Raw genomic sequence first — 12,348 nt, 5'->3', positions numbered from 1 at the left:
ATTTCTTGGATAATGCTAACAGCAAAATCTCTCATTAAAGAATTATCCATTCATCAAATAACTGGATAATAAGCCTGAAACTGTAGGAGTTAGCCCTTTCAACCCATGTTTCAGTCAAAAACATTCACCAGCAGCAAAACATTTAATTATCAGGCATCTGTGGACAGAAAAACAGAGCCAATATTTCAGTTGAAGAAAATACATTGAATTGCAATGTTATTACTATCCCTCTCTCCATGTGCTATCTAACCTGCCGAGCAACTTCACTATTTTCTCTATCTTACTTCAGATTTTCATTATCTGTACCTTTTGGCCTTTCGTAAGTAGGCGCGGTTCACACCAGCAGCATTTTGTACAGCACAAAAGAGTGAAAAATATGAAATAAAGCCAAAAGTGAAAATAAATTAAATACAAGCATATTGACCCTTCCAAAGATCTCTGCACAGTCATTGGCTACCAATCCAATAACATCAAATATTGAGAGGGAAATGTGCCAGCAAGTACCCTGCAATGTGTCTTTGCAATGTTTCTGTCGATTCTAAATAGTGTGTGGAAAGGGTAAAGGAAGGAATGTAGTGAGGTATATGAATGTTAAGCAGCTGTGTTTGATGAAGATTATTATTGGTTGTATGATGAGTGTGTAACCCTCGGTTCGGCTAGCGGCTTAATCTAGGGGAAGACAGCCCCTGGCCTGGCCAAGCTTAAGGAATCTTGTTTGGGTGGATGCTGCATGATGTGTTCCCCTGTTACAAATCAGTATCATGAAATAACAAACAGCACACAATATGCGATTAAACAATTGAGCTTTATAATTCTTAATTTGACTATAGGGTTAGTAAAGAAACAAAAAAGGAAGAGGGCCCATTCTCATGGAACAGTCTAATGCGCAACGTTGGAGCTCACAGTTCTGTCCATTTGTTCCCCACCGACCTCCTCCGAGAGTAGCCGACCCTCAGACCCTCACTCCAAGTCCTCTCTGTCCAGCAGTCTACCAACTCTCTCCACTTGCGTCTTCTCTCTTCATCTGTCCCGGACAAAAGTCCGCAAAGTTCTTGCTCCCAGACCCATGAGAAAGAACAACATGCCTCTCATTGGATATTCTATATTCCAAAGCCCCGTTATCTCTAGTCATAACCCAAATATTGCTGCTACAGAGAATCCATTACCTTCGCAGTGAAACATTACAGAGAGGCCATTACATTAGCAGTGAAGCCTTACAGTGTGTTACAAGTGCATACAACAGAGTGCAATGTCAGGGACTAAATGTGTACTTGTTAGATGATGAGATCTGATGAGGTCTTCACTGACTCTGGCCAATTGTGCAAGATTATTAAAATCCTGTTGGTATCACAACCATATTGTGGCTCCTTCAGTCTAGCACTTATCTTAAAAACAACTTCTGCACAGGAGGTGCCTGAATGGCTTCCTAGGTGCCTAGGGTAGCTGGCCTCCCTCAGCAGCAGCAACTCAGAGACAACAACATCCAAAGTTGCATCAGAAAATTGGAGTGCCATTCTCTTCCCTGCTACCTTCAAGTAATGGATGAGTTGGGGAACATAAACACTTCCCTTTGCAAGATGCAGCCATAGCTTCAATCAGTATGGACTGGCTTAATTTGATGCGAACCATTCATTAATCTTCGGTCCTATCATGCAGCCTTTCTAGAGATTGAAACTGAGAGCTCAGGACGTGTGGGGTGTCAGTCCTGCCCTTCTGTAATGCAGTGTGTGTGCTTCGTGGTGCTGTGCCCAATGCTACTTCAGCGATAAAAGATCAGCTTAAAATAGACTCCAGTTTACCAAGGCAGAGGTATTTTTGTGAAAGATGATCTTAAGAAATAGAGCATTGAAAATGTCTTAACCACTGTGAGATGTGATTGATGATCCAGACACTTTACATTTCTCCAGAATGTGCTATGAAATACAGAGATAAGTGATAAAGATAATATACCGGAAACTATCGTTTATTCAGGGCAAGGATTCAAATCTTTAGAACTTAGGTTGATTCTGAATGTACTACCAAAAGGAGATGAGGTTTAGGTCTCTGCTTGAAACAGATATGAAGTTCCTTGAAGATGAAAATAAGGTGGCTGATCCACTTTTCAATTCCTATGTCATTGTTTCTCTACTTGAGCAGTCTCTGCTTTTTGTTAGCTGCTTTCAGGTAAACTACAAGCTACATGCACAGTAGCATAGCAAACTAAAGTTTAATGTTTACACAGATATGGAGTCAAACACCTCCTTCCAGTTCCTCATCGCCGGGTTGCACTCTGCTCTAGTCGTTCACCTACCACACCGCTTCCCTGGGCCTACCAAAATTCAAATCATTAAGCCATCAAGCAGCTTGCAAGTGCTAACAGGGACCCATAGCATGCTGGTCTCAAGCAACTAAACCCAAGACAATCCTTACCGCCACATCCAATTGCTAGATTGGAATCATTGCCAGGATTTTATATGAGGAAGAAGCCAAGAAATTCAATCAGTTTCACTGGTACTGCAATACAAAATATGCGGTTTATAAGTTAACCAATATTTGATCCTCTATAGTTGGTGGGTGTAAAAGCTAAAAATCCAATAGTACAAATGGGAATACTTGTAAATACAGGGAGAAAATTTATTTTATGTAGTCAGTGGGTCAGAAGAGATCATTGATCAGTTGACCCATGACTAATGTAGTGAAAAGAGCGAATACCCGAGCATGACTGCAACCAGTATACCTTCTGTGAAAATGTGGACATAACACATTAATTAACAAAAAATACAAAGCTGTAATATTATGCACAGAACAACAATTGTAAAAAATATATACACCTGCTAAGCTCCCTGAGCCTTCATTGAATTTGAATGAACAGCAGGGATAGAGATAAAGATTACATCTTGCTCAGTTCTATGGTGAATAATAATTTAGATTATACCTTGCAATTTAAGAGTAATCTTAATCACAGTCTGAAATGCTGCAAGAAATTCACTTTCAGAGCTGCCAGTACAGCTCTGTTGCAGTCTAAATTTCACAGCTGGATCTTGTGAATCTCTGACTTGAGAGCACAATGGGAAATCTCAGACTGAATGGTGAAATGAAAATATATTCACAATGATACACCACAGAAGGAATTCTTCAGGTGGTACTGAGGCTTAAACATTGACCTTCAATCATTAAAAGATCAAATCTGATCTTTGTGGCCTCTCTACCCAGGTTTCTTAAAAATTATCCCATTCCATCATATTTTTCCATAAATTATGAACTTATTTGAATTTACTAAAGACATGCTGACCAAATACTGGATAAACTAACACATGGAACTGTACACCAAGAATGAAAGAATGAGAAGCCATCGCATCTGCCTCTGCTTGGATGAAAACTATGATTGCTCAGATTTCTCCATTTTACCAAAACCTTTAGTTAGTCATACGATTCTAATATTTCTCCTTGTGTAAATCCCCTCCACAACTTTCCCAAGATGCAATTCCTAAAATGTTCTTTTTTTTTTATGAATGTTACTGCATTATACAGACCTCTGAGGACCTGGTGAGTCAAACCAATCTGTAAGACCAAACAAGAAAAGCTACTGATGCTGTGGTCCTGTGTCTCCTCCACAATGCAACTGCGACAAAAATGAAAACAGACGTTTCTAGAGAGGAAGTATGTTATCTATTAACAGCAGACAGCACCCTTTGCAGGAAACTGCTGCAAATGATAGAAGAATTCCAGAGCCACAGGAATTGAAGGGTATCATGTCCTTGATATCTATTCATAAGGGCTCACTTGCAATGTAGACTGCAATCTTAGATCAGCATGAAAACATTTCAGAAGGTGGACAACTGCTTATGAAGTGGATGGTAACAGAGTCTGCTGGACCTCCTGTCATAATACCTTACACACTTGCTATCTTGGCTCTGCAGTTTTTATTCCTTGGTCATTGAAAGATGTAGGCAAATAAGCCACAAGCTTTTTGCTGTCATGATCTGCTAAACATTGAGAAAGTTGGAGTTTGGCAACATCTCAGGGTTAGATGCACGAAGATAAACAAAATTGCAAACGCAAATAACAAAACAACCAGATAAAAATGCGTGTGTGCGCGTGCGTGTGTGTGTATGTCTGTGTGTGTGTGTGTGTGTGTGTGTGTGTGTGTGTGTGTGTGTGTGTGTGTGGTGTGACAGTGAACACGGTGAAAGAAGGACCCCTCTGGTCAACTCAAAAGATGATGATGGGTTTGTGTTGTTCTTCCTGGCCAACATCATAAACTATGTTGAGTCACATTACCCCAAAGCTCATCTGAAATGTTCTTAGAGTAATTCAGAAAATACCAGTTTTGTTCCCAGAGTAAAAGCTCCCATCTTCAGCATGAGTGTAAAGTTATATTGCTGAGTTAGATTTGGTTGTCCTTGTAGTCAAAATGGTGCAAGTCACCCCTGGATTTCCTTGAGTTTGACTCCAAGACTGACATTCCATTGTATTTGTTTTGTATCACCTTAAGATTCACAGGCCAATATCGATACTTCAGCTCTTACAATACTCAGTATTCATGAGTTCCGTACACTTGAAAAGAATTTCAAGAATGAAGGAGAACCACAGACAGCATGACAATGGAATTTATTTATCAGCTCCTAATAGAATCTATAAACAACGTTAAATATATTTAACATAGTCCAGCCAATTACTTCCTCTTCATACTATATACTGTTTAATTTATAAACTGCAGGCATTTTTCAACTTAATATTCTGGTAACCTTCCTAAATCAATATTCTTAAGCTATGTTTGGCACAAACCACAATCAAATTGTAAAACCCAGTTGTCATGATTGATGACTAAATTCTTCTCCTTCTGTGTTTGGTGACTCTCTATAAGATTGTGGGAAAAAATCTTTCCAGCCTGGCTTGTGGACCAAAACGCACCTTTGCTTTACTGGTTTTTACTTACTCAGGCCAGTTCCAAATGAGACAAAACCACAATCAATAATGATCTTTAGACACTATTAACACACTGTATTTTCACATTAACTGAGGCATCCAAAACATCAAGCATTTAATTACTATTGAGAAGCAGAATCCCTTTTGTTAGATTCATAACTTAGAACCTGGAATGTTTATATATATAGTTAATAACTCATCAGGGGTGATTGATAAGTTTGTGGCCTAAGGTCGAGAGAGATGCATTATTAACTTCAAACTTTCTGCATAATCACTTGAAGAGTTGAACTATATGTGCATGTAACGAGAGCTGTATAACTCATCTCCTTCTACCTTAGGCCACGAACTTATAAATCACCCTTGCTGTGGACACTTTCTGGAGGTCCAAGATCTGTATGCTTCATGACCTCTGGACTAAGTGTGTACATGTAGGAGGGGACTATGCTAAAAAATGAATGTGCTAGGTTTTCTAAAATTGACTCCTTCTACCTTAGGCCACGAACTTATCAATCACCCCTCGTACAGTTTGTTACACTAAATCCCAGCTTCAATTTCTTTATCTCACTTTAAGATGTAAGCCAACAACTACCAAAAGAAAAGTTCTCTTAGTTCTCTGATTTGATTTGTGGTTTGATGTTTCATCGAGTATGGGAACTGTGTTACTGCTGTTTACCCATGACTCCATGAATGAAACTGGATCACGTCCCATAATTTCCACTTGCCACACATTAGACTTTTAGACTAGTTCCAAGCTTAGAGGCATCAGGCTTCTCTTTGCAACTCAGCTGGTTTTTACTCACCCTCACAACATACTGTTCAGATATTATCTGAGGCTACAAATCTATCCCAATCCTCAGTTGATATCATGCACACAAACTAAATTGATCGGGATGCTATCATCATGCATTTCTGATCCTTCTCTGACCCTGAGTGGATCATCCACCTAAACATCTATTCCACATATGATTACATTTAAAATCAGACATTTAAAATTAAGCATGCAGAGTAGTAATACTGTAAATTTCTGATTATTCCGGTTTATCTAATTATAGTTTGGATATTATTTTGCAATAGTTCTCTTCACTAATCTCACTTAAGGACAAAAGCAGTGTGAAAATTCTGAGAAGTTGCAACCTCCAGGAAGCAGTAAAAATGTCTCCTCTCCTCTTGGCATATACCACAAGCAAATATTACAATTATTATTCATCGGGGTTAAAGAACAAAGGTAGTAGCCTTGATGATACTAAACAAGCTACATACAATGAATAGTTTCCAATTTTAGCTTTAGGGAAGTCAATAAAACCCAATTTCATAAGCAGTGTTCAACAAACAAGTTATTACATCACACATTTTGCATATACAGCAGAACATGAAGTTCTACCTCTGCAACGATAAATTCTTAGCTTCTGTGGCATGATAACCCAATGTTAGTCAAAGCCCCATACTGCTTTTCCAATTTCTACAAACTCATTTCTTTGATTCCTTACATTTCTCAAAAAAAACAATCTGATTACATAGCAGGGTCCTAGCTTCCTTTGAAAATATATTTTTAACATCCAACATGAGAGGCTGGAATCTGAAGTGGTACACCTAACTTTCTAGTTAGATGAACGCAGGTCCAGAAGAAATCAGGAGAATAATTTCCACTCCTTCAATACATCCAAGGTCTACCTTCCCCCGTTTCTGAATAGTTATAGAAGCAGTCTAATAACGCTTGTCCACAATTTCCAAATCTTCGTTTCTACTATTCCATACACAGCAATGAAGCAACTAACCCTATTTCATAGATTCTTGAAACAAATAAATTCCCAGAAAGGTACATGAGCACAATTCAAAAAGCACCTGTGTTGAGTGATAATGTATCAGTACTGATCCAGAGATTTATACTCCCTTGGAAGCATGCTGTGCAACAATATTTACTAATCTTCAAAGCAGACAGAAAGCAAAGAGGATGCCTAAAGATGCAAATACATTTCCCAGGTGATTAACAGAAGACATTAACTTTATTAACGCCAATACCTACTTCATAAATGCTGTTTAAGGGAATTGCTTCATGGTGCTTGTTGGTTCTTAAATAATGTATAATGTTAAAATAGCCACAGGCAAAACTCAATATTCTGTAACTTTCATTAGCTTGATCTCCTAGATATATTTATGGTCCATTTTTCTGCTATAAACAGATGTAACAGACAATTAAAATAATAAATTTACTGTGATTAACTTAACAAAGGCAGAACAGTCTATACAAATATTGAATTGGCAACAAAGATGCCATTAGTCCTTCTTGCATGGGCAGTTTTATTTCTGCTAATTAGATATAAATATGGTCAGACTTGAAATCTCAGCAAGGAGCTGGGATGATTAAAAACCAAGAGTAATTTCTGAAATATTCTACTCACTGTGTTGTTGTTGTCCGCACAGCTACTGCACTCTGCCTTTGGATCCTGAAATCAATGACAAAATGAATTAGCAAACATAAAAATTATGGTAATGTTTGGTGTACTATTGTAAACCAATTGCAAAACCCAGGTTAGGTCTTGACTACCTGGGTAAATGAACATTCCTCTGAAGAAATTTGAAGTCATAGCTGTTACCACAGCACCTTCGACCAGGCAGTCAGTATTGGAACATTTTGATTAAAAAGAAACCTTGCAGGAAAAATTACATGTTGCTGGAAGAATTATTGTAAATTGTAATTAAAATTTTAAAGTAAACATAATAAAAGTTCTATACCTGAACTTCCATTTTCATTCTCAAATAAAAATAGCTGCATGAATGTGCAGGTCATTGTGATGTTAAAAAACTGATGCTTAAGCTAATATTTAATGAAATGTGGGTAAGATGAATATTACTATTATTATTAAATATACTGTATAGGAGATGGCGTGAGCAAGATCAGTGGAAGATAAAAGTGTGAAAGAGAGGAGGGGAGAGCAGAACCTGAATTAGAGAGTCGCTGACAATGGAAGGAGCAGAGGAGGTGAGTGACAAGAACTATTAGAGAGGTCAGAGGTCAGAGCGCTGGGGGCTGAGGGCTGGTGGGGCAGGGGAGGAAACAGAGAGATAAGCAGCTGGGTGAGAACAACATGCATAACATAGACACAAAACAAGCAAAAGCAGTGAGAAAGCATTGAGAGGCAGAATAAGTGATAAGAGGGAGCGTAGAAGATAAATGTGTGTGGTAAAAGTAGGAGCATGGAATCTAGTCAATGCCGGCAGAAATAACCAATCATCTTTCGACTATTTCTTGATTCATGTTTACCTTCAAGTTGAAGGAAACAGATCTGAGAGTTTAATGCATGTCACATAACCAGTGTGGAATTCAGAAGGTCCAATTTCACCGTGCACAGTCACTAATGCTGGGCAGAAAATCCATTGAGACATCCTTCATTTAACCTGAGCCAGACCAGTATCTTGGTCAACAAAATGTCTAAGTTTATACACATGACATGAAGCAGCAAACAAAAAGGGACACGGTCAAGGTGAGAGAAAATGTATAACTTTTCAAGGTCACAAAGCAGCTTAGGGATCTGGGTAATGATGAGAAGCTGTGGGCTTAGTGGTAAGAAGTTGTGAATAAAGCAAAATCAGGGCAGAATTAAAGCTGTTTTATTTCATTATAGCATCCAGAGGAAAATAGGAAAAACAATAGCAGGAATAGAAATAAAAATGTTTGATCAAATTAACACAACAGAGATGTGGCCTCATGATTTGAAAATCAACATAACAGAACAATTCACGTTACAGATGAACAAAAAAGAGCGGTGACTATTTCCTACCGCTCAAGACAAGAAAGCAGTGAGGAATAATTGTCTTGACTCACACGATCAGAAAGTCATCATGGGTGATGTATATAGATGAAGATTCAGTGAGAGTAACAGTCAGCATGTTGTTTAATTATCATGTAACCATTGTGGAAGCAATAGGAAGCAGGCCATTTGTTATATTATTAGACCAGATGAATTAATGTTTACATAGTAAGTGTTTTTTATGTATATTTCTACCATATTTTAATGACCTCAAGAATGATTTGCTTACAAAGGAAACAAGAGCATTAATCATAAATGAAGCATATAAAGTTCGAAGGGGTGATTTGATTGGAGTAGACTGGGAAATGGATTAAATAAAGTGCTAGCAAATAAATAATGGCAAACAGAAACAGTGCAAATTTTAAAACTGTGCAAGGTTTTTATCTCCACTCAAAGGCTGCTGGATAAGAAGTCCAACTAAGTATATTTTAAGTATGACATCAAATTAAAGAGGCTTGAAAGGTTATCAAGAAATGCAAGATGCTGAGCATTAGGAGACTCGATAAGCCAGCAAAAGACAACTAAAAAGAAATGCACTGAAATAATAGAGAAAAGAGGACAATCTAAATATAAAAGTAAGAATTTCTACAGGTATGTTAAAGGGTAAAAACTAAAAAGTAAATGTAATTTATTGAGGAAGAGAAGACAGAAAGATGGAATTACAAACAGGGAGTGGGGTAACTGCTGAGATATTTGAATAAATTGGTTTTGTGTGCCTTCTTAGTAGAAGACAAAAACAGCAGAAATATTGTAGGATACCAAGACTAACAACAAAGCAAATATGACTAGAGAAGTAGCTGTGGAAAAATTAAAGGGACTAGAAGCTAACAAATTTCCAAGATCAACTATATTTGAGTGTTTAATCAGAGGTATTTATGGTAGATATTGGTGGCAACTTTCTAAAATTCCTTAGGTTAGAGAACATTTGACAGTGTTGTTCAAGTAAAGAAGAGTCACTAGTTGGTTAACTTGACATAACAATCGGATAGGAGCTGGGTTTTAATACAGTGTTGACAATATTGGTTAGAAAACCACAATATGCTTGTGCAAAGTTAACATGGCTTTAGAAAGGAATTTACATTTGGCAAATTAAGCAGAGTTATTTTTCAGAGTGTAAGCATAAAAGGAAAATAGCGGCTGCAATAAACCTTTTCAAAAAGCATTTGATACAGTGCCAAATGAAAGTTTGTTTTTCAGAACAAAGCATGGGGTCAGATGGAATATATCAGCATGGTGGAATAATTAAGCAACAGAAAATAGAGAGAGCAATAAATGGCTATTTTCAAGTTGTAAGGCTGTCATACTTACCGTATGTTCTTAGAGGATCAGTGCTAGAACTTCTATTACTTTTCATATATAGTATGAGCTCAGGTGAAAATATGCAGTAGATGAAACCATGTTTTCTAATCATGCATTTCTGGGGATGTGCTAATAGAGAAATTTTGGACAGAATAGAAAGAGAATGCAAAAGAACCTTGAGAAGTTAAGTGTGCAAGGAGCAGAAACAAATATGGAATTCTTACTTTGGTAGAAAGACTGGTAAACAAAATTATAGAATTATTAAATCATGTCAGAGAAGGCATTCAGATCAACATATCCATACCGGTAAAAAACAAGTGTTTATATTAGTTTGAAGAGATGAAAAATTATTGAATATTGATGCTTAAAAGAATTTAACTGTCTTTGTGCATAGAATACGTACATTAGTAAGCAGGCAAAACAAGCAAAGGGAAGAGATGTGCTTTAATGGCCATTATTGTCAGAAGACTGCAATAGTAAAGTTTTTGAAACTCTACGGGTATTTATTGACACTGCACTTAGAGTATTGTGTGTGGTTTTGGTGTCTGTACCCAAGGAAAACTGAGATAATTAAGTGCAAGAATACACTGGATGGAGGACATTGTTCTACTAGAGTCTATACTTGCTGGAGTTTAAAGGATGAAAGACAACTCATTAAGTGCCCCTCAGCACCCTTCATTCCCCCATATACTGCCCCTTTACACTTACACTCTACACCTCATTCCTACACATGCACAGTTATTGTCCTACTGTATTGTTATATGTTTATTGCCACCTAGAAGAGTTTCTCTTGCTAAAAGAGTCACTTTGTCACTTTATCAGCGTCACCTTATGCTCAAATACTTTATGTACAGTACATACAATCCATCTATGTATATAAGCCAATCTGACGTATATATGACCTCACTCAACAATTACTTGTGCATTGTGTTTTATAGGATTGCTTTTACATTTATATTTATTGAGTTCTTCTTATGCTTATTGTTTGTTTATTCTGCATCAGATGCAGAGTAACAGTCATTGTGTTCTCCTTTACACTCTTGTACTGAAGAATGACAATAAACTATCTTGAATCTTGAATTAAGACAAGCACTATTTTGAGAGGATTTGACATGGCAGATGCTGAGTAGGTGTTTCCATTGGCTGGAGATTCTTGAGCAATTAGGCAAATTTTCAACTTAAGCAATTATCATTGAGGATGAATTAGAGGAGAAATTGCTTTGTACAGAGTTGTCTCTCTGGAATTTTCTATTCTATAGGCTGCAGATGTTCAATGTATTCAATTAGAAGCTGTGTTTTTGAAAAAAAATAATGGACATCGGAACTGGCAAGGAAACAGGGTGAGGTACAAAATTAACCAAGATATTATTGAATACAGCAAGTTTGAGATGTCAAATGGGCTACATCTATTGTTATTTCATACTTTCTTCCAACAAATATGACATCAGTAGAGGGCAGCAGCATGTTCAAGTTAAGGTTGAATCCAGCATCTGATGACATAATTTATGTATTAAACAAATTAAATTATATGACATCTATAATATAACCATACATCCTAATGAATTTCATATTTAAGAGCTGCAGGAGACACAACACAAGAGGAAAGAAAAAAAATGCACTTATATAGAACCTGCCACTCTGGTCAGACATCCTCAAAAGCTACATAGCCCTGGTGTCACTATAATAACATTGACAAAATAAGACCAATAAGCAGCAAAGCAATAACGATAGAACCAATCCATTTAATAGTGATGCTGAATGAGTAAGAAGTATTGGCCAGGACACCAGTAATGTCTCCCTAACCTTTGTAACAGCGCCATGGGATTTGTTATCCATGACAGAGCAGGGAGCTCCGAATCAGAATCAGGTTTTTAAAATTTAAATACTGACATATGTCATGGAATTTCTTGTTCTACGGCAGCAGTACAGTGCAAGACATAGAAACTACTATAAATTACAAAAATAAATAAACAGTGTAAAAATGGAATAATGAGGTAGAGTTCATGGGAAGTTCAGAAATCTGACAGCAGAGGGGAAGAAGGTCTTTCTAGATCATTAAGTGTGGGTTTTCAGGCTGCTGTACCTCATCGCTGATGGTAGTAATGAGAAGACAGCACGTCCCAGATGGTGATAAATGATGGACGCACATTCTTGAGGTACTAGTCCTTGAAGATGTCCGTGATGGTGAGGAGGTCTGTGTCTGTGGTGGAGCTGGCTCGGTCTATACCTCTCTGCAGCCTCCTGCAATCCTCTGCATTGGAGGTTTCATATGAGGCCATGATGTAACCAGTCAGAATGGTCTCCACCATACATCTATAAACATTTGCTGGAG

At 37.4% G+C, this 12,348-nt stretch overlaps 1 protein-coding gene across 2 annotated transcripts in view; it reads right to left on the bottom strand.

The window, feature by feature from the left end:
• Positions 1–12,348, bottom strand: part of rbfox1 (RNA binding fox-1 homolog 1) — a 1,583,823-nt gene that overhangs the window by 1,366,923 nt on the left and 204,552 nt on the right. For both annotated transcript variants that reach the window (XM_063058997.1, XM_063058996.1), the window contains exon 2: positions 7,308–7,352. In XM_063058997.1, the coding sequence (XP_062915067.1) occupies positions 7,308–7,352 (45 nt within the window). The remainder of the gene's footprint in view (positions 1–7,307; positions 7,353–12,348) is intronic.

This window comes from Mobula hypostoma, chromosome 9 (assembly GCF_963921235.1).
Source record: "Mobula hypostoma chromosome 9, sMobHyp1.1, whole genome shotgun sequence".
Lineage (NCBI taxonomy): Eukaryota > Metazoa > Chordata > Chondrichthyes > Myliobatiformes > Myliobatidae > Mobula > Mobula hypostoma.
The sequence above is the reverse complement of the archived record's forward strand: the minus strand, read 5'-3'. Positions and strand labels throughout refer to the sequence as shown.